Raw genomic sequence first — 24029 nt, 5'->3', positions numbered from 1 at the left:
AATATTGAAATAGATGTGTCAGTGACTACTTTGTGCAATACCAAACAAAAAATGGAGAGTCCTTTGCTTCATTCTTACAGTGATGGAGAAGTCTTGCTAGTCGATTTTCTTGTGATATTCCTTAAAAACAAATGGTGGAAGGGTAAGTGCACCAAGATGGCGAACAAAAAGTGGCCACATGCAAAAAAAAAAAACCAAAATTTTCATAACTCGTGCAGGTTCTGAAAATTCAAAAATGTGCTAGGCTTGGTAACACCAAGCCTAGCCAAAAACAATTTAAAAAACATAAAGTTCCTCAATACGGGTTTTGAGGAACATTTTTTTTTTGGGTAGGCCATAGGTTTTGGCCATTTCCAACGCTAAAACCCGTGGAATAGTAGCAAGAGAAAGCCAAAAATCCACAGAACCCGCACGAGTTTGTAATTATTTTGGATTTTTCCAGCATTGAGAGCAATTTTCAACAATGGCAGCCCATCGAATAGGTAAGATTTGATTGGTTTGATTATTTTTGTTTGCATTTTAATTGAATTAGGGTTTTTAAATTGATTTAAGTTTTCTTTTTATTAATTTGATGTGAGATTCTTCAAGCAATCCCCAAAAATGAAATAGACAACACAAACCTCCTCCTACACAAGCAACACAAGCAAACCCTGTAAACATTGCACATGAGCAATAAGAAAACCCTCAAGACGTTTCTTGACAACCACAAAATCCTCAAAATGCTGCACCTCAACAACCACCGCCACCCCAAAACCCTCCACGTCCTCCATTAGATCATGTAGATGTCGCACAAAAGGATCTCATCAATCGCCTTACACAAAATAGTGCCCAAATTTCTATATTGGTGAAGAGGTTGAGGTCCTCTAGGCTTGAGCACCACTCAACCCCCGCCAGAACACTAGAAATAATGGCCAATAGTGCGAATGAGGTATCTAGGGAGGTTATGAAATGGGGTTCATGGAGGGATAGATGTTGAACATTTTATGCATATGGGTTGTCATATGATCAAGTGAAAAAAAGGGCATAGTTAAAGATAACATATGTGCTCTTTTCACCAATCCTGTTACCAGTAACAACCTAGAACTAAATATGACTCAGTTTCCTATACATTGTTGTGTTCATGCTAGGCTGAAAGAAGATTTTTGGGATAGGTGGTATATGGTCTTTGACCAACCACCTTGTAATAATTGGGAGGTGCCTCTATATTTTTTGAGAATGTTGTATTGTGAGTTTATCCTTGACGAGAAGCCGAATTACTTTGGCATCCGACAATTTCAGGGTAGAGGGAGAGGCTTTGCACATGATAGACCTGGGGCCCATAAGGTGGTAAAGCCACAACATAGGAGGAGTACAACTTCTAAACCCATGGTTCATGTCGCTGTCCCTATATCCTTGAAGGAGTCTACGGAATTATAGACTCTTCAGGCAGCTGTATCATTGACTGATGTCATTGTTCAACATGGCACATAGTTGGCTGGAGCAGAGGATGTACCATCACCTACGACACCTCCTTCATCAGCGAAACCTCCTTCATCAGCAACACCTCCTTCATCAGCAACACCTCCTTCATCAACGACATGTTCTTCATCAGTGTCACCTCATGCATCATTTGGCACGGGCCAACCCATTCAACATATGTGCCCCACCTGCTAGGGTGTATGTTTTGGTGTAGACACTGACACAGATGAGGAAGGTTTGACATCTCATTCGTGTACATGTTGTGGGAGTATATGCCATGCTTCCACTGTAGAGGATGTAGCCCTCACCGACAACCTGATCAGTATGTTGTACCCTCTCTATCAGACACAGGTGCGTTTAATTCTGTTTATGATATGTTATTAATTAAGTAACTAAATCTTATAAAAAGAAATGAATTTTTATTTTTAGAACAATTTAAAGTGACATATAAATAAAATGCATTGCAGGGTGCAGTAGGTGGTGGGAGTACACCACATTCTTTTCAGTCGACTCCACGGTCACGAGTAGTTTTGCCACTAGAGGTAAAGATTTGTAAGTTTGTTAAAAATATAATAATACATTGGTTTCAAAATATATTTTGTTAATTATATGTATCATTACTTGGTGTTTTATTAGGCTTATCAGGGGCTGAGATCTCCCAACTTGATGATATCATGCTTTCGACCATTGACTTTGGCCAAGATAGCTATGTGGTACCATTTATATTTATATATTTTTGACTTAAGTGGTATATTAAATACATGCTCTTTTCCCTTATGTTAATTTTTTCTGTTAGTTTACCCCACCTACCTTGAGGACATCTCGTGTGAGAAAGCCATCCTCTAGCACTCCAAGGCAGAAAAATATATCCTCTTGGACACCCAAACGACAGAAGGTAATTCAGTATAATTTAAATTCATTTGTTGAAATGTATTATGATTAAACATGTATATGTAGATATTGAAACCCTCTAGTTAACTCCTTTTGGATCACTTACCATGGATATAGGAAATGATCGTAATTGATTCATCTGTGACTTTGCCTCCTACGACCAAAACACATCCATCTGAGGCTCCAGTATGCTTTAGTTTTTTAGTCTATTCATTTTTAGTTATTATGTGTTAGGTGACATATATGTTATTAACATGTATTAATGTTGTTTTACCAGCTACAACCCCCTTCAGGACATCCCACGGATCCTTAGCCTCACCCAATTGCAGAAGACAGAGATGAGGTAATCAACATTTTAACTTCAAACAATTTAGAGTTCAATATTTAGTTATTTTGATGTTATATTAAGAAACTATATCTGATTCGACATTTGAATTGTCCTTGTGCAGCCACCTGTAGAGCCACGTACTACTTCAAAAAGGCTCGATTTTGATGATCTACCACAGTCATAGATATCGATAGAGATATAACTATAGTTGTGGTCATTTAAGGACCAATTTTTTTATATATTCGACATTTGTATATGTATATATCGACTTTGACAGACATGGCACATGCCACATTTTTGTAACTATTATTGATTTGGCATCTATGCCATTTTTTGATAGGTACACGATTATTGTTCATTTTGATATATATGAAACTTGTTATTCGATCCAATTTGTTCATTGATATATATGAAACTTGATATTCTTGAAACTTAGTTATTTTTTATTGAAATGTGATCAAACTTGTTCGTTGTGTATATTTCTTAAAATGTGATCCAATTTGTTCATTACTTGTAACTCATATGGCATATACTTTTAAACTATCTATTGCTCATATTGTGTATACCCACGTACCCAAGTACCGACACCGGTAATGCTGATATTGTGTATTTTGATTGAGAGAATTTTCTTTGTGTCCTTCATGAATGAAGAGATTGGAGTGAAGCTATTATTTCATAAACTCATGTTTATGGAGCGAAGTTCATCATTTCAAAAATCAATTAAGACAAGATTTGAGCACACAAAGCAGATTTGAAATTTATCTAAGGATGAGTCGGCTTAGGTAAGGTTTTCATTTAAATTTTATTCCATAACAATTCAACTTTAGGGTAAGAGACACACCTATTCATCCAAATCAAATATAAAAGAAGAGTTGAAGCAATCATTTTAACATCAAATCAAACCAATTATCTCTTCTTTCATAAAAAATGTCAAAAACTGTTGGTGAGAGGTGGAAAAATAGTGCATCTTTCATTATGCTCATCATGGAAATGAACCTTCAGTGTGAGCACATCTGGGTGGCTGGGTTTATGCGAGGTGTGCCCTTGTCTCTCTCCCTTAGATGTTTGACCATTTCGAGCCACCTCGTAGTGACATTTTCCCTTGAGTGCTCAAAGTGGAAAAAATGGTCAAACTTTAACATCGTGTAACTCGGAGAGTGTGGCACTTATGGATGATCCATTTGAACCTATGGGGTTATGTTGCCGCTTCCTAAAAAATCCTCTCTCAGTTTCGGACAACTCGATTTCGTTTTCTTGTGGTAAGATTTTTTCTGTTGCATAAAAAATCGTCAGTGAGAGGTGGCAAAATAGTGCATCTTTCGTTCTGCTCATTGTGGTAAAGAATCGTCAGCGCAAGTGCATCTGGGTGGTCACGTTTATGCTAGGTGTTCCCACATATTTCTCCCCAAGACTCCCAATCATTCCGAGCCACCTCATAGCGACATTTTTCCTTGAGCGCTCAAAGTGGAAAAAATGGTCAAACTTTGACATCGCGTAACTTAGAGACCGTGGAACTTATGGATGATCCATTTGAACCTATGGGGTCTTGTTGTCTCTACTTAAAAAATACTCTCTCGATTTTGAACAAATTTATTCCATTTTCTTGTGGTGAGATTTTTTATGTCGCATAAAAAACTGTTAGTGAGAGGTGGCAAAATAGTGTAGCTTTTGTTCTGCTCGTCATGGGAATGAGCTGTTAGTGCGAGCACATGCATGTGGTCGGGTTTATGCTAGGTGTTCCCTTTTCTCTCTCCCCAAGACCTCCAATCATTTCGAGCAACCTCGTAGCGACCTTTTCCCTTGAGCACTCAAAGTTGAAAAAATGGTCAAACTTTGACATTGCATAACTCAGAGACCGTGGAACTTATGGACAATCCATTTGAACCTATGGGTCATGTTGTATCTTCCTAAATTGCCAAAATTACAATGTTTTGCAAAAGATATATACAAAACTGTCAAAATTATTGTACCATATTGTAGAATTATTCTTCTAGATGGCCCAAAATCATTCAAGTGAACCTTTTGGATCAGCTCTAACCCTTAGTGTCTCAAGTATTGCCTCGTGGTTAGATTCATGAACTTTCCACAAATCCTTGTTAAGAGGTCTACCACAATATTTACTCAAATAAATATTTTTTGCAACAAGAAGGTTTGAGTAATGAAGAATATGTTTGTGTCTCAAAGTCCTCAAACAACCAGGCATTAGAATTTTTGATAGGGTACCTGCATTTTATAGAATGATAAGTTAATGCCAAAATCAATACAACGACTGATAAATAAATGAGTTTAAGAGGTCTCAATACAACACGACACAACAACGGTACCTTCTAAGCCATGTCCTATCACAACAATAGATCCTATTTGGTACTCAATACCCTCTCCATCAACCATTGTAGAAGTCAATTTATTTTTGGCCTTAATACAACGACACAAAAAGTAATTTGTCCCTTCTTCATTGTTCTCATCCGCAATAACTGCATATACATGATCTTCATTTAATAGAATGATATAAGTTAATACCAAAATCAACTTAAGTTAATACTAATAAATTGAGCTTAAAATTGTAGCAAATTACAACCCTTTAGCTAGTTCAACTATGTCCGATACATGGTCAAAATCCACTGATGCTTCAATTTGGTTCATTTGTAGTGCTCTAGGAAGTTGATATGTATCTAGGGTTTGCAAGAGTCTACAAGACCATTGGTCAATCCACTCTTTTGATTCACATTCATCCCACACAAAATGCATACATGAAGAGCAAAAGCATGCAATCTGTCTAGTATAAATAACTAGTGATGTTGCATTTGAACTTCTGAATGAATGAATGCATGTCACTTGATCCGGTAAGTGTACAACAATCTAGATAGTTTTCAATGTTAGATTCACGTATTAACTAAAAATATCTAGAAACCATAGACTTACCTGTATTTCCTGGTCCCATCATAGAGTTACACCATTGCACAATTGTTTCTGCATCTATTAACATTGCACCAACTTCGTACTTCAATTCCTCTCTGGTAAGAGCTCTTTTCACAATGCTCCCGCACCATCATTCTCTCCCTTTCCATGCCCTACCTCAATGAAATTCCAAAAATGTTGCACATCACTTGTCACATGCATCCTACCCAACCAATAGAACATCCTTGCATTCTTGAATTGTGTGGTGCAATTGTTCGACTATATTAAGTGTTGGTTGTATCTTATATCTCTTTCCCTTAAAGTATCATAGAAGACGGTAAACAATCCTTGCACAAAATCGGAGGAATGAATACGATCATCGCTAATATAGAAGTGATATTCTCTTATAACCTTTTGGTCCTCCTCGATGCTATCATGTGCATGCATGAATGTTATGTGTGTAAAAATTGTAACTTGTGTAGAGTGGTAATACATAGATTGTACTTCATTTTGTGCCTTTAGTGTATAATTCTCAGCAAAATGAATGACAGAGACAATAGTATCCAGGGGGAAAGTGTCCTTACACAACTTGAATTTCTCATCTAACCACCTAGCTCTATGTGTGTGACCTATGTACTCATACACTAGTTTCTCTTGAAACATCATAAAATTAGCTATGCATATATATCCCTTTTCACTAAATCACTCCTCTTTAATTCTTTTCCATCTTTAACATCATATGTGACTGACTTGTATTTTCCAATAGAAACTAGTTACTTACCAATTTAATGTGTGCTATCCAGATGTAGGCATCTATGCAACTGTTGCAAACCGCCACATGTAGGACAAAAACCTCTCAAACACATCATCTTATAGTAATTGCATCCATCATCTTGTCTACATAGTACATTTGAAATAATTTCTCGTAGTGACTTAGGAGGTGCTTCTAGACCACATTCCTACAAAACATCATTAGTGTGCAAAGTACAACATATATAACGATAAATATCATAATGCATAGAAAATTCAACATGGACCCTACAACAACATGTAGTACATGCATGACTAATCTTAACATAAAATGGTTTTGTCATCTCAAAAAATCTTTGACTAATTTTAATCTGAGGAAATATTTGAAGAAACCTTTCATAAAATTGTGTTTGAGTTGTATCTAAATAGTTTTTTGGATGTGGCTCACGATTACTAATTCCAATTCGCCTTCTAACAACATCTCTTTGGTTGGGTGAAACCCTTGTGTTGTCATACCAATATTTCTCAATTAACGTTCTTAGTGCATCAACAACAACCTTGTCCTTGCATGGGAGTCTACCCGAGAATGCCCAAAGAGAATTATTGTTAGGATCCTTGATTTTATCTCGCCTCTCTAAGGCATAGTGTAATGTGGTTCTACTTATCTAATGAATTGCTTGTTTTGCTTATTAAACAAGATTTTTTCATTTCCTTTCCCATTATGGTTGATGTGAGGACACGACGAGTAACATTAGCATCTTTAGTGCGTGATTTCGAACCAATGGCTTGGTATGCATCAAAAAAATTTCTCACAATGGTTCTTTTACTATTATTTTCGGATGTTCTTAACCCCAAAATTTTCATTCTCTCTCTAAATTTCAGATTTTTAATCATTTCAACAACTAATTGGCATCTCCCACTTTGATTTAAGTTTTCAAAATAGTTATTCCAAATTCTTCAAACCATTCTTCTACAAGTTCTTTCGGAAGTTTTATCATGCATTGGCTTCACAATATTTTCATCAATATCTATTAGGAACTTTGGTTTTCTATGAATTATTCTAAGAGGTGTTAAGATTGGTGCATGCTCTTCATTTTCATTAGGTGCATTGATCACATCAAATTCAAATGGTACGTCTTTTTTAATTTCATTAACATGTGCATTCACCGAATCATTTTCAAATGGTGTATGTTCATTGCATTCATTATGTGCATTCATCATATGAATTTGAATTGGTGTATGTTGATCATTTTGATCTGGTGCATTCATCATATAAATTTCAATTGTTGAATGTTCATCACTCTTATTAGGTGCATTAGATGATGTACCTTCATGTAATCTCCTCATACACTCCCTTTGTCTTTCCTTTGTTGCCTCTCTTTGTTCATTCATTCCTCTCTTTTTCTTTCCCATTGTCCTAAACATAACATCATGATGACAATCCACAATCAAATAGCAAAAACCAACAAATGATCATCATTTTGTTATAATCTAAAGTAACAATAATAAAATAACCTAAAAAAAAACCAAAATACAAGACAAATAAATCATGATCAAAGAAAAAAAACAACAAATGATCATCATTTTGTTATAATCTAAAGTAACAATGATAAAATAACTTCAAAAACAATCCAATATACAAGAGAAATCAATCATTTCAAAGCAAAAGTGACAAAAAAAAATGAAAACCTGACTATTACTGTCCCAGAAAATCATGTGAAAAAGTAGTGGGGCCTTCAAACAACTTGCAATGCCGATGTTTAGGCCGTTGGGACTAAAATATATTAAGATTTTCCCATAACCCATATGGGTTATGGAAACCTTTAATGTGAATGTTCACAATTTCTCATAACCTGTACGGGTTATGTAGAACTACAAGTTTTGTCCTTAGTTCTACATAACCCGTACAGGTTATGTAGAACTAGAAGTTTTGGCATTAGTTCTACATATCCCGTATGGGTTAAGTAGTTATAGGAACCAAATATGAAGTGGGGAGAGAGATAGAGGGAGTGAGAGAGAGAGGGAAAGAAAGAGAAGGGAGAGAGGGAGAGAGGGAGAGAGAAGGAGATTAGGAAAAGGAGAAGGGGAGAGGGAGAGGGAGAGAGAGGGAGATTGGGAAAATGAGAGAGAGAGAGAGAGAGAGAGAGAGAGAGAGAGAGAGAGAGAGAGGAGAGAGAGAGAGAGAGAGAGAGAGAGAGAGAGAGAGAGAGGAATAGAATAGAATAAGGAGAGGGGGATGGAGAGAGATTTAGAGACAGAGAGAGAAGGGGAGGAAGATTGGGAAATGGAGAGGGGGAGAGGAAGAGAGATGGAGATAGGAAAAATGTGTGTGTGTGTGTGTGTGAGAGAGAGAGAGAGAGAGAGAGAGAGAGAGAGAGAGAGAGAGAGAGAGAGAGAGAGAGAGTAGGAGATATGAATAGAATAGGATAAGGAGAGGGGGATGGAGAGAGAAGGTGAGAGAGAGAGAGAGAGAGAGAGAGAGAGAGAGAGAGAGAGAGAGAGAGAGAGAGAGAGAGAGAGAATGTGATAGGGAGAGAGAGTAGGAGAAGGATGAGAGGGTGATAGACATGAGGTAGAGAGAGAACGAGAAGGAGAAAAGGGTGAGAGAATTGACAGAGAGAGAAGTCTGAGGGGGAGAGAGATGAGATAGAACTCAAGGAGGATAATTAGGGCTCATAATAGACAGAGACGGTGATGGGGAAGGAAGATGAGAGAGAGAGGAAAAGAAGAGATACATGCATGTATACAAACATATATACATATATCTATATAAATATATATATATAAGTATAGATATGCATATATACATACATAAACACATATTATATATGTATGTCTATACATATGTGTAGTAAATGCTAAGTTTACAAGCATACATTATTATGTCTTCATAACTCGTACGGGTTTTGTGAAACATAAAATAATGGTTTTAGTTCTACATAACCCGTATGGGTTATGTAGAACTACGAATAGTACTTTATGTTTTTCAAAACTTGTGCGGGTTTTGGCTTGGTAAGAGGGTTGGAAAATGATCCTAAGAATTGCAAGCCCATTTCCCCCCCATTTTTGTCCCTTTACACGTTTTTTCATCATCCAACATGATTTCTCAACTTCGTCGTCATCAGGTTTACAAATGATCAAGTGGGTATCTCTAAAATTACCACCATAATCTCACATATCTTCTCAGTTTTTGGACCATATAAGTTTTTCTATTTTTGGATAACATTAGCATAGTAAACTTTAATTTTCTTTATCAATGCCTTAACAATCCTCACAGACATATGTCTACCATTTTTTTAATAACTTTTGATATACTTAACCAAATTCAAAATAAATTACATATTATTGTTCTACAATAGATTCTATACACTTAAAAAAAAATGATTTTGCATTTTTTATTACTTTGATGCAAGTTGTGCCCAACACACGAATAGGTACCAAATTTTTAGGATGTGGTTAGTTCAAAAAGTCATTAAAAAAAAATACTCAATGGAAGATTACAAAACAAAACATAACTTCTAGATCTTAATCTTACCTATCATCCTACCAAAGGGTTTTGCAAAATACTAAACCTAACTATATATTTTGTGCAATGCATGAAAACGGCTATGTTATGTTTTCTGAAAAAATCAGGAACAATTTTTCATGCGTGAAAGGTTTGACCCTCTTAATCTTATCAATTTTTTTTGAAAATAGTAGTTTAGAAACTAAATTTAGAGTACTACAATTCTTATTCTTTTCTCAACTCCTAGTTTTGTGTGCATGACCTTCAAATATCTCTTTCAAGTTCAGGTTTATCTGTTTTCAGAAAAAAGTGGCCACTTATACCCCCCTTTTGTTCACCATCTTGGTGCACTTACCCGAAAATGTTTATTCAAAACATTAATAAAGACATTGGATATGGATTAAGAAAAAAATGTTTTTCCACTTTTAAGGAATTCATTGAAAAGGGATTGGCAGTTGAAAAAGTCCTTATTGAGAAAGGTACTATTAAGCTATTCAAGGACAACAAAGATGAATTCAATGGGAAGGATAAACCCTGCTTTTGGAACAAAAATAAGAACACAGTTAACGATGGGGTTGTGGATGTGAACATGGTAAAACCAAAGATGACTTTCCCGAGCACAAGTTCATCCAATTTTAATAATCAAGTGAATGCTCAAAGGCTATCAAAGCCTCCAAGAAAGTATACTCCATTGGGAGAGCCAATTGAGAAAACATTTAAGAAGTTGGTTGCGAACAAGCTTATAACAATACTAGACAATCCATCTTATGAAACATAACATGAGTGCGTTAGAAGATGTAAATTTTTTCTTTTATTTTTTTTGGAATTTACCCACCCTTAATCTTTACTAATGCTTGAGTTAGCTTATTTCTTTTACAATTTCTTATTTTGTGAATTACATAAAAAATATATAAATATTGAATGTTCTCTCTATTAGGTTGTATATTTTAAGATATTATTCATAATAAAACACAATTGCAATGTCAATCTTCATTTTAGCTTTCTAACCATCCCCTTTTTTTAATTCAAATAATTAAGATTTTAATATATAATTATATTTCTTAACATTTTCACATTTTAATAGAAATTCATGTTCTTTTTGCACCTATTTTTAATACACACCTATATTTTAAAAAATATATGTTTATGTTCTATGTTTCATTCTACACACTTTTTCTTTGTTTTTTTTCCAACTGTTTTAAAAATTGTGGGGGTTTCTCATTTTTCATTACTTTAGTTTTGCTTTAATCCTTCTCCCTTATGCCATGACTCAATAAGTAAGTTCTTGACCAAAATTTGTTTCAACCTTTAAATCCCTATGTTGGACACTAATTCTCAACTTTTGGTAAACTCTTTAACAATAGAAGCTAAAAATTAGAAAATGTAAGAGATTCATTTAGGTGCTGAAATCATTGATGCAAAAATATTATAAGCATCTTGAACATTTTAAGCTTCCTTTTTGTGACTACTAACTTGTCTCTCTTCACAAAACGGATGTTGGTAAAGATGCCTTACTTTATATTTTATGTCCTACTCATCTAGATAGTTTCTCTTCTTGAAGTTGGTACCCTCAATAACTTTATGTTTGAGTCTATTAAATAAGTTGTTTAGAACCATCTAGAAATAAAATTGCAATGTTGTATCTTTAAAAGGTCATGCTTACATCTAGAAATAGTCATTTAAGTTCTTTGCAATAACACTATTTTTTGGGTATCTGTTGTCTCCACTCTCACACAAGATGCATTAAAAGCCAACCAATATTTGGCATATCAACTCAACAGATTCAAGTTCAAATTGTTGAGTTGACTACCAAACACTTGACATCCATTAGACTAGTTGTTAGATTTGAATTATATAATTAGAGTAAAATCAGTTGGATTGCATTCCACTACATCACGCTTAAGATGAATTATTTTACATCCATCATTGAAGAGATGCTACCTTTGTAATTGTTTGTTGTGGATGGTTCAATAGTCTTATTTAGTAATTATTATCTAATAAGATTTTATTAACTAATCTTTAACTTATTATCATATTTGTTTACTAAAGTTAAATATTTTTAATAAACATACGTTTTATTTAATTTTAAAAAATAAAATAATTATAATTTAAAGTCTACCAATTAAATGAAAATAAAAAGGAAGCGCAAAGTTACCATATAGCCATATGTTTTATCATAAGAGAACCATTTCATCTCCCTCTTTGTATTTTCTTCCCCTAAGACATCTACGACATTGAACAAAAATAGCTAACTTACCTTGAATACGGTAAGGGAAAATAATATAAATTAATGTACATAGTAGCCAAGCAATTATCTTGCCAAGCTGAAAATGAGTCATCCAAGATGTATATTACAAATAGTTCCCACAGTGAATTCCTGCGTATTATTTATTCTGGAAAATTTACCGAGGAAATGCAAGATCTGCTTTTCCAGCACTTACCATGCATTCTGAGCACCTCATTTACCTTACTCCTTGTCTTGGCCGAGCATGCGTAGTTCAGGAGCAAGCACAGTTCGGTTACTGCACCAATCTGCAACATTTCATCAATCACTCGCTTCGAAGGAGAGATTTTACAAAGCAACCACAGGATCCGAACGGCTTTTTCCGTCGCCAAGTCGGAAACTCTCAATATTTTTTTAGAGACAGCAGGGATGCCCATTGCGTGGTCGGCTACGGCAGCCCTCCCTTCTGCACATCCGCACAATACATCGAGAAGACATAACATCCTCTCGCACCTGCCTTTTTTCTCCAAAGTCTGATTGGGAAGTGATTCGATCAACACGGACACTGCCCCTGCCTCGATGGTTTTCATTCTCATGCGCCGACTGTTGGAGGCGATTGCACTCAGCATTTCAAGGGCAGCCACAGTGGTCTGGTGGGACACCTCCTCCGTCAACAGCTCCAGCAGCCCTTCGATTAACTCATCATTGGCGTTCATAACAAGGCGCTCCAGGCATTTCCTTGAAAGCGTCTGTAACAGCATGGAGGAATAAAACCGTGCGCTGGAGGTGCCTCTCTTAAGAATGGCGGCCAGAGAGGCCAGACACTTACTTGTGGCTATCGAATCTAGCGTCTCGTCCGGCAAAGGAAGAGAATAAAGAATTCCCAAGGCTTCCTCGCAGGCGACTGCAACATCGTAAGAGTAACCGGCTTCATCGCTTTCTGTGGAATAACTTTCAATGACAGAGATTAGGGCAACCGGTGCGGCGGAGGAAGCGATGAACCGGCTGTTGCCCTCACTCTCAGCGGCCGCAGATCTGAGCTTCTTCAACGATTTCAGTTGAAATGAGGCCATGTCTTGGAGTAATTTATTGAGGCGATCTGCGTCGAGGGGCGGCCGGGGCGTTGAGATTCGATGGACGCCAGCGGAGGAGTTGAGGACGCACCATTGTTGGATGAGGCGGCGCAGTGTGTGGTTGGGTGTGAGGTCAGTGTTGGGAAGAGGTTGCTTTGTGAGAGGGCAGGTGTTGTTTCCCATCGTATATACCCACTTCTCAATGCTGTGTCGGTCGTAGGTCGCACCGGTGGACAGCGTGACAGGGTCTGCCATCAGTTGCATGGATATGGGGCACAAGAAATAAGAAGGGATTTCTAACTCTGTGGAATCCATACGCTTCCGCACACCAAATAACAGAGAGAGATGAGTGCAGGGTTTTCTTTATAAGGTACAACTTGGAATTATGGAGTTGAAATTATAGTGGAGGACATGATTCTTATATAGAGTCGTTCAGAGCTGGGAAAGAGGAACCATGTCAACGGTAGGCGATATGGGAGTAATGTCCACACAAAATGAGCCTGGTCTTGCACTAGTCGTAAGCTGCATCGGATGAGAGAGTAAAATAGAGCCGCTGACCTTCTCGATGAGCCGACCTTTTGTATCAGTGATGGATTCTTCGTTGGCAGTTAAGCCTTGAAAGTCTCATAAATTTTTTTTTGAACACGTCAAGGTACAACCTATTAAAATCGCAATTTATGTTTTCAAAATACTATGAAAGAAGATCTACCTTAGTCGTAATTTATATAAAATGTTTTATAAATTTTGAAGTAGTATTGAGCCAACGCGGTCGAAATGAGGCACGTGTTTGGTTACAAAGTCTAACGCAACCATTGACTACCTCGACGGGCCAGATGGATTCTTCGTTGGCAAATAAGCGTTGAAAGTTTCATAAAACACCAAAATTATTTTAGACACGTGAAAACACGCGTAGGTACAAATTGTAATGTTTCAATATAAGGAGGTGTAATGTTGAGCTTAACGGTTTGATAAATTTGAAACTAGTATTGAGTCAACATAGAAGTCTATAAATTTATAAGAGGTCTTAATTTAAGATAAAATATCCGAATTAAATAATTAAATTTGAATAATTAGAATATAAATCTCATCATTCATTCAACAATAAATTGAATAAATAAATGGTTAAAAGTTTTTCTGTTTTTTGGAATTCATTTATAAGGATGGTTGTTTCGTGGATGGAGTGGTTCTATAATGCTAAGCTTTTGATTTTGAATTTAGATATTTATTAATTATAGAATAGCATTTCATTAAATTTTAAAAAATAATTTGACTCATCTTGTTTTATTCCATGATTAAAAGAGACATAAGTTCTTTGTAAATGATAAAGGAATTACATGAAGAAATAAATTTTACACAAATATTAAAACAATCCATTATATTCCCTTTTGATACATTTGATGCCTAACAGATTTGACAACCTAGTGGTAATTCGCCTATGAAATAAGCTAAGATGAGCTTGATTTCTATTCATTTGTTGAAAATGAGTTTTGTGAACATAATAGCCTCCACTGCCCAATTTTTTAATAGCAATTAAAGTATATTTATAGCACTAAATTGGTGTGCCTAATTTATCGTAAGAAAATGGAAGAAATTAAATCTTTACAATAGGAATATTGTGAAAGTTTATGACATGAAGAATACCAATGCCTATGTTTCCTCCATATTTTGTAACACCAAAATTTGACAAGTATAAAGGAAACAGAGATCCTAAAGCACATATAAAAGAATTTTTCATGGCTTGCATTGAGGTATTAAGAGAGGAAACATTCTTGATGTGACTATTCCCACAAAGTTTAGGTGGACAAGCCATGGAATGGTTCTCTCAACTTCCACTAGGAATCAAGTCATGGGGTGATCTAGCAAAAGCTTTCAAACAACACCTCTCATACAATATTGAAATAGATGTGTCAGTGACTACTTTGTGGAGTACCAAACAAAAAATGGAGAGTCCTTTGCTTCATTCTTACAGTGATGCAAAAGTCTTTCTAGTTGATGCTCTTGTGATATTATTCAAAAACAAATGGTGGAAATGTTTACTCAAAACATTAATAAAGACATTGGATATGGATTAAGAAAAAATTGTTTGTCCACTTTTAAGGAAGTCATTGAAAAGGGATTGGCAGTTGAAAAGGTCCTTATTGAGTAAGGTACTATTAAGTTATTCAAGGCAAACAAAGATGAACTCAATGGGAAGGATAAACCCTGCTTTTGGAACAAAAATAAGAACACAGTTAGCGATGGGGTAGTGGATGCAAACATGGTAAAACCAAAGATGACTTTCCTGAGCGCAAGTTCATCCAATTCTAATAATCAAGTGAATGCTCAAAGGGCATCAAAGCCTCCAAGAAAATATACTCCATTGGGAGAGCCAATTGAGACAACATTTAAGAAGTTGGTTGCGAACAAGCTTAGAACAATACTAGACAATCCACCTCATGAAACATAACACGAATGTGTTATAAGATGTAAATTTTTTTTTAAATTTTTTTTGGAATTTACCCACCCTTAATCTTTACTAATGCTTGAATTAGCTTATTTCTTTTACAATTTCTTATTTTGTGAATTACATAAAAAATATATAAATATTGAATGTTCTCTCCATTAGGCTGCATATTTGAAGATATTATTAATAATCAAACACCATTGCAATGTCAATCTTCATTTTAGCTTTCTAACCATCCCCTTTTTTTAATTCAAATAATTAAGATTTTAATATATAATTATATTTATTGACATTTTCACATTTTAATAAAAATTCATTTTCTTTTTGCACCTATTTTTAATCCACACATCTATATTTAAAAAAATATATGTTTATGTTCTATGTTTCATTCTACACACTTTTTCTTTGTTTTTTTTTCCAACTGTTTTAAAAATTATGGGGTTTTCTCATTTTTCATTACTCTAATTTTTCTTTAATCCTTCTCCCTTATCCCATGACTCAATAAGTAAGTTCTTGACCAAACTTTGTTTCAATCTTTAAATCCCTAAGTTGGACACTAATTCTTAAATTTTGGTAAACTCTTCAACAGTAGAAGCTAAAAATTAGAAAATGTAAGAGATTCATTTAGGTGCTGAAATCATTGATGTAAAAATATTATAAGCATCTTGAACATTTTAAGATTACTTTTTGTGACTACTAACTTGTCTCTCTTCACAAAAAGGATGTTGGCAAAGATTACTCACTTTATTTTTCATGTCCTACTCATCTAGAAAGTTTCTCCTCTTGAAGTTGGTACCCTCAATAACTTTATGTTTGAGTCTATTAAATAAGTTATTTAGAACCATCTAGAATAAAATTGCAATGCTATATCTTTAAAAGGTTATTCTTTCATCTAGAAATATTCATTTAAGCTGTTTGCAATAACATTATTTTTTGGGTATCTCTTGTCTCCATTCTCACACAAGATACATTGAATGCCAACCAATATTGGGCATATCAACTCAACAAGATTCAAGTACAAATTGTTAAGTTGACTACCAAACACTTGACATCCATTATTTGCAAGTCACCCATTAGACTAGTTGTTAGCTTTGAATTATATAATTAGAGTAAAATCAGCTAGAATGCATTCCACTACATCACGCTTAAGATGAACTATTCTACATCCATCATTGAAGAGATGCTACCTTTATAATTGTTTGTTGTTGATGGTTCAATAATTTTATTTAGTAATTATTGTCTAATAAGACTTTATTAACTAATCTTTAACTTGTTATCATATTTGTTTACTAAAGTTAAATATTTTAAAATAATTATAATTTAATGTCTACCAATTAAATGAAAATGAAAAGGAACCATAAAATTACCATATAGCCATATGTTTTATTATAAGAGAACCATTTCATCTTCCTCTTTGAATTTTCTTCCCCTACGACAAGTCTACGACATTGAACAAAAATAATATAAATTAATGTACACCGTAGCCAAAGCTTCTTTCCAATTCCCAGCAGGCAAGAAAGCTTGGAGAAATTTTCTCCCAATCTCGTTGCGTCGGATTTGTACATACGAAGGGCGAAAATTGGATGGAAGTTTTTGCATTGCACAAGTATTTAAGTAATTTCAAGAATAGTCATTACGCTGCGAGAGCAACGAGTATATTATATATATATGATTAGTGGAGACTCTGCTAAATGCAATTATCTTGCCAAGCTGAAAATGAGTCATCCAAGATGTATATTACAAATAGTTCCCAAAGTGAATTGCTGCGTATTATTTATTCTGGAAAATTTATCGAGGAAATGCAAGATCTGCTTTTCCAGCACTTACCATGCATTCTGAGCACCTCATTTACCTTACTCCTTGTCTTGGCCGAGCATGCTCAGTTCAGGAGCAAGCACAGTTTGGTTACTGCACCAATCTGCAACATTTCATCAATCACTCGCTTCGAAGGAGAGAATTTACAAAGCAACCATAGGATCCAAACGGCTTTTTCCGTTGCCAAGTCGGAAACTCTCAATATTTTCTTAGAGACAACATGGATGCCCATTGCGTGGTCGGCCACGACATCCCTCCCTTCTGCACATCCGCACAACACGTCGGGAAGACATAACATCCTCTCGCACCTGCCTTGTTTCTCCAAAGTCTGATCGGGAAGTGATTCGATCAACACGGACACTGCCCCTGCCTCGATGGTTTTCATTCTCATGCGCTGGCTGTTGGAGGCGATTGCACTCAACATTTCGAGGGCAGCCACAGTGGTCTAGTGGGACACCTCCTCCGTCAATAGCTCCAGCAGCCCTTCGATTAACTCATCATTGGCGTTCATAACAAGGCGCTCCAGGCCTTTCCTTGAAAGCGTCTGTAACAGCATGGAGGAATAAAACCGTGCGCTGGAGGTGCCTCTCTTAAGAATGGCGGCCAGGGAGGCCAGACACTTACTTGTGGCTATCGAATCTAGCGTCTCGTCCGGCAAAGGAAGAGAATAAAGAATTCCCAAGGCTTCCTCGCAGGCGACTGCAACATCGTAAGAGCAACCGGCTTCATCGCTTTCTGTGGAATAACTTTCAATGATAGAGATTAGGGCAGGCGGTGCGGCGAAGGAAGCGATGAACTGCCTGTTGCCCTCACTCTCAGCGGCCGCAGATCTGAGCTTCTTCAACGATTTCACTTTAAATGAGTCCATGTCTTGGAGTAATTTATTGAGGCGATCTGCGTCGAGGGGCGGCCGTGGCGTTGAGATTCGATGGACGCCAGTGGAGGAGTTGAGGACGCACCATTGTTGGATGATGCGGTGGAGTGTGTGGTTGGGTGTGAGGTCAGTGTTGTGAAGGGGTTGCTTTGTGAGAGGGCAGGTGCTGTTTCCCATCGTAGATATCCACTTCTCAATGCTGTGTCGGTCGTAGGTCGAACCGGTAGACATCGTGACAGGGTCTGCCATCAGTTGCATGGAAATGGGGCACAAGAAATAAGAAGGGATTTCTAACTCTGTGGAATCCATACGCTTCCGCACACCAAATAACAGAGAGAGATGAGTGCAGGGTTTTCTTTATAAGGTACAACTTGGAATTATGGAGTTGAAATTATAGTGGAGGACATGATTCTTATATAGAGTCGTTCAGAGCTGGGAAAGAGGAACCATGTCAACGGTAGGCGATATGGGCATAATGTCCGCACAAAATGAGCATGGTCTTGCACTAGTCTTAAGCTGCTTCAGATGAGAGAGTAAAATAGAGCCGCTGACCTTCTCGATGAGCCGACCTTTTGTATCGGTGATGGATTCTTCGTTGGCAGTTAAGCCTTGAAAGTTTCATAAAAAAAATTTGAACACGTCAAGGCACAACCTTTTAAAACCGCAAATTATGTTTTCAAAATACTATAGAAGAAGGCTCACCTTAGTCGTAATTTATATAAAATGTTTTATAAATTTCAAAGTAGTATTGAGTCAATGGAAAAATCTATTTTATAAAAAGTATTATTGGGTCAGTGGAGATTTTTTAGAATTTTATAAAGAATCTTTAAAAAAATATTAATTATCAGTTTGAAATAAAGTATCAAAACTAAATAATCATTATTAAATAATTGTTAGGCAATAATGTTTATGAGCATAAATCTCATTCATCATTCAACAATTAAACTATTAATAAGCAATTATTCTCAATCCTTATGGTCATAGGTTTTACATTTTTTTTTTTTTTTGTTTCAATGTAATGCAAAATTGATAAAAAAGTTAAAATGGTTAGGACAAGACTTTTTTTTTGAAATTGATATTCTTCAAGAACGATGACAGTTAAAAAAAAGGAGTTCACATAAAAGCTGCATAATGTTCCTTCTATCTTGGCCCTCTTGTTCCTTGCAAGAAAGCTACATAATATTTTAGTGATTGTACCAAGTTTCATTGATTTTTTGGATATTCATGTTGAGATTGAATGTTATGAAGTTGCAACATTATTTACAATAACTGTGTAATGGTGAAAAATTAGGGTTCACCCAATGGTTAAGTAAAATCCTTAATTTTAGCTTTTAAGGTACCACTACATTAAAGAGGGGTGAACCCAACAGATCTAGCCTCAAATCAGCAAGGATAGGGTTGAGAATTTCTATTGGATTCACTAAGATAAGGATTTGATACTCTCTTTTGAGTTGAATTATGGAAATGTTGAAATTAGGGTAACTATGCTGAAATTAAGGTAAATTCATAAAAACCAGTTCATGTGTACCTTTGGTAACATCACTATAAGTAATTTGGCATTTTTTCAAATAAGCTCATCTAAAAACATAGTTCTAAAGATTATTAAAAAATGAAAGCAAAATAATGCAACCGAAAAGAATAGTTGTAAAGGGTAATAAAAATGAATGTAGATGGATGTGTGCATTGGTATTGATAGATAATGCTAATTTGTAATGGTCAATATAAACTAAAAAAAGAATACAAGTTAAAGTGCAAAAGCTTGGGGAAAATTTGCAATACTTATGACAATGTTAGAGATCCTTGGTTGTCCTATCAAGATGGAGAAGTATTCCATAGTTCATAGCAAAAAAATACATTATCCTTTATCTAACACTTGGACTTTAAATTTAACAAAGTCATCATTCCTAATTGCTTTGTTAACTTGAAAAAGTGGTGTGTAGAGTTGTACCTATATAATGTCTAGACTAGAGAATTTAGAAAGAAAGACAATTTAATATTGTCAAAATGATACCACATTAATATTTACTTTAGAAAGCACAAATTGATAAAACAACTATAATAGGTTACTTATACATGTAATACCAATTATAATCAAATAGATGGTTTACAACTTACAAAAGGATAAGATCCTAATATTCCTTTCTTGTTTTAGCTATCTATGAAAACTTGTGATTTTGAATCCAAGTTCTCTTTTGCTTTGACTATCTTTGAAAGTGATTTTAACTTTCTAGGAATGCATATTTATTTAGTTGAAGTTGGAGAGAAATATCTTCTCTTAATTAATACGTAGGGGAAATTAAATAAATAATATAGAGAACACTACAAATTATGTGAAAGATAAAGCATAGGTGTGCAACATTGAACAATGCTTCCAAGATATATACATATTTTAATCTATTAACAATAGATGAGAAGTGGATCCCTTAGATTCTTCAACTCAAGACAAGATTTTTTTAGCATTTTCAATTAATATCTCTTGCTCTTCAACAAAAACTTGAATGTGAGTTTTCAAATGTAATGACAAAATTTATAGACATAAGCAATGTTGAATTCTAATAGACAATGCCTATAATATATAACCTATCATTTAATAACATAAGATTAAATCTAGTGATAACTAGATCAATATAATTAATTTCTTTAATCATTTAATTTAATTTTATACTCCATTTTACCCTATTTGTTCTTATTTTTTTAATAATTATTTTTGGTGATTTTTTATTGTATGTGTGTAGTTGTGTGTGAGCTCAGTGTTGTAGGGGGTGCATTGTGAGAGTGTAGGTCATGTTCTCCATTGTATAACAGATAGCCGAGTGTTGGACGCAATGCTTATATAAAACCGGTGACTCGTTGACTATATTGTGCCAACTTGCTCATGTGGGTTTAATATCAACGGGCTCGCCCATTACAAATACAAATGCGTCAAAGTTGTTCCATTGACCCTTTCTTGTGGTGACGGATTCTTTTTTTGGCAACTAAGCTTTGAGTCGCAAACTTTGAAAGCTTTATACAACTACTTAAAAGACTATTTGAGGCACGTTTATCACAAAGGCACAAAACAAAGATGAAGATATCACCAAGTTCCTTTGAAAGTAAAATAGCTACTATTAAGCATTGGGTCACTTTAGTCCTAAATTATGATAATGTGAAATTCAAATTCATATTCAAATTTTAGTTATAAATTCAAATTTGGTGGGGGTTTTATTTATTATTTTTCAACATTATTTTTGGTTGTGTAAGAATGAGATGGGTTTTTAATTTGAATGCGTGGTTTAAATTATTTTTAAAAGTAATTAAATCATAATTTAAAACTTAAAAATATATTTTTTTAAATAAAAAGGCAAGCCTCATAGATGTATCAATATAAGTAAATATGTACAAGAAAATATATAATAGGTTTTTCAAGTCACATCAAGAGCTTTAGATAGCTCTGTTTGTTACAACTCACATCCACAAATATATAGAATGTTGTTTACAAACATATATACTTAAAATGTAGTCACACCTATTCTTGGTGCGTACATTGCAAAGTTCCAAGAAATAGAGGAAACAACACAATACACATTAGATAGATCAAAGTACCTAACTAAAAATTAAAAACCAGTGAACATGTGGCCTACTATATCAGTTAGAGACAATCACTTGAAACCTTCATTCAAGACAAAATTCAGTGAAAAGTTGAAAGGGGAATCTCTTGGTAGTAGGACATCTTCAAAAACTTAGCAATATTATTTTAGTGTATTATTTTTAATAATTATATTTAATAGAATAAAAATTAATATTTTTTTTAATTTTTAGATTTATATAAATATATTTATTAATATTTTAATTTTAATTTAATAAATAAAATTTTCTTTTCAGACTAGTTAAATTTAATTGTTTTAAATTTATAAGAAAATAGTAAAAAAAATAAAGAAATAATAAGAATAAATTATTGAAATTAATATAAAATTGAAAAGAAGAATATAAATTTTATATAAATTAAAGTAGATTTAGATAAATAATATAGGCATTTAAAAATTATTTTAGATATAGAGTTGAAAATTATAACACTTACATCATTATAAAGAAGACATAGATGTCTTGGGACTTAATAGGTTATACTATTGGTTTAAGAATCATATTGCATTTAGAAACACGATCATTTGTAATGATAAATATTCTTATTGTCATTTAAGATCTTAAATAAATATAATAAAAATAGTATTAAAATTCTATATAAATGTTGTTGATTGGTTGGAATGATATAATTTAATTAATTAAAAAAAATGAACATATTGTTTGCAATTATATAAATATATTCATTTAAATAAGAATAATAGATAGTAAATGGGGGTATGCATCTTGAAATATATTTTTCTTGTACAAAATTAAATGGTTATTGGATGGTATAGATTTAACTGACCTTTTATATATATATTCTGATTTTCAGTACACATTGAATGAATGGATTTAATATTATTGGAGAGATTAGGATGGTTTGCAATGGGCTATGAAGTAATTGCTAAAAGGATTTGAATTCATCTAGATTTTAAAGGCATAACAATGCTTTAAAATTTTATTTCTACCATTTTCATTGGAAGTATACCAACATCATATTTACTATATATTAGTGAAATTATACATATGTGGAAGGATTTAAAAATGTGTATTGCATGATGAAAGTAGCCTTTTTCATGGAAGAATATAAATTACAGTTTTTTTTAAGCACATTACATCATTTTATTTATAACTATTTTGGATTGTCTTTATATCTTAATATTGAGGACCACTATAATTTCATGGAAGATGATGTTCAATTTAGAAGAATGACTTAAATAAATAAGTCTCTTAAAGTTCAAAACATATTACAATAAAAATAATAAATAGAGGTGTAAATTTCAAATAATGTCTCTTTACACAAAGTCAATGTAAGAGAGGAGATATCTAGAAAGGGTTTGTATAGAATTATAACAGAATATATTGCATATCTCAAATTTAAAATTATCAATAGATAATATAAATCAAATTGTAAGTTATAGAAAATGATATATACACATACGCAAGGCTGAAAATTGCGGTCGTTATGACAATTCTGTAGTCTATTACACTCCTATCATCGGACGGAGAATGGAACCAACAAATTGAGGTAGAAAAATAAATTAGGGTATGCTCCAAATGTGGAAGCAAATTTCACCAATCCAACAAGTGCAGAATATTTGTGAGAAAAGCCTATGACAGGCAGTAGAAGAAACCCAAGAAGGAGTGGAGGAAAAAGGTGGATAGCACATAACAAAATATTTTGATGTTGGAAGCTCCTAAACAAAATACCAAATCCCCAATACAATAGATGAATGATAATATTAACCAACAGAATGTATCTCAGAACATTACTATGACTGAAAACATCATTCTGAGTATTACAACTATGTCAAACCAAGGTAACTCCTTAAATTATATGATACAGAAGGAACAGGGTAATGCAAATACTATTATGAATGGTCATGTGGACACTATCTCGGAGACTTCAGATTTGTCTGAGGAAATGGATGACATGGATACACTGGATCCTAGATGCATTAGACAATCTGCCAACACACTCCTGGGTAGATCTAAATGATTGAGAGGTAGGAAGAGCAATAGGCTAGTCAGAGAACAAAGAGAAAATGAAAAGGGGCTCGTCAGTGTTTTGAATTACTTGAAAGTATCCAAGGGAGGACACCCCTCCCTTGGAGAAAGATGAAGATCACCTCATGGAATGTCGAGGGCTTATCTACCCTTGACAAAAAAT

The 24029-nt window shown here is 34.4% G+C and overlaps 2 protein-coding genes across 2 annotated transcripts; both read right to left on the bottom strand.

Moving 5' to 3' along the window:
- Positions 1–12218: 12218 nt before the first annotated feature.
- LOC131058804 (E3 ubiquitin-protein ligase PUB23-like) lies at positions 12219–13733 on the bottom strand. Its single transcript, XM_057992403.2, has one exon. The coding sequence runs from the start codon at positions 13440–13442 to the stop codon at positions 12219–12221; it is 1224 nt and encodes a 407-aa protein (XP_057848386.2). The 5' UTR covers positions 13443–13733.
- Positions 13734–17449: 3716 nt separating this feature from the next.
- Positions 17450–18568, bottom strand: LOC131058802 (E3 ubiquitin-protein ligase PUB23-like). Its single transcript, XM_059214803.1, has 2 exons — positions 17880–18568; positions 17450–17783 (listed from the first exon to the last, which is right to left on the bottom strand). The coding sequence occupies exons 1-2, from the start codon at positions 18566–18568 to the stop codon at positions 17450–17452; spliced, it is 1023 nt and encodes a 340-aa protein (XP_059070786.1).
- Between the last annotated feature and the right edge of the window lie 5461 nt (positions 18569–24029).

This window comes from Cryptomeria japonica, chromosome 11, assembly GCF_030272615.1.
Source record: "Cryptomeria japonica chromosome 11, Sugi_1.0, whole genome shotgun sequence".
Lineage (NCBI taxonomy): Eukaryota > Viridiplantae > Streptophyta > Pinopsida > Cupressales > Cupressaceae > Cryptomeria > Cryptomeria japonica.
The sequence above is the reverse complement of the archived record's forward strand: the minus strand, read 5'-3'. Positions and strand labels throughout refer to the sequence as shown.

Coding starts and splice junctions, on each gene's coding strand:
- LOC131058804 (XM_057992403.2), bottom strand. CDS start 13,442: ATGGATTCCACAGAGTTAGAAATCCCTTCTTATTTCTTGTGCCCCATA.
- LOC131058802 (XM_059214803.1), bottom strand. CDS start 18,568: ATGGATTCCACAGAGTTAGAAATCCCTTCTTATTTCTTGTGCCCCATT. Junction 17,784..17,879: donor GTTATGAACGCCAATGATGA/GTTAATCGAAGG, acceptor CGCCTCCAACAG/CCAGCGCATGAGAATGAAAA.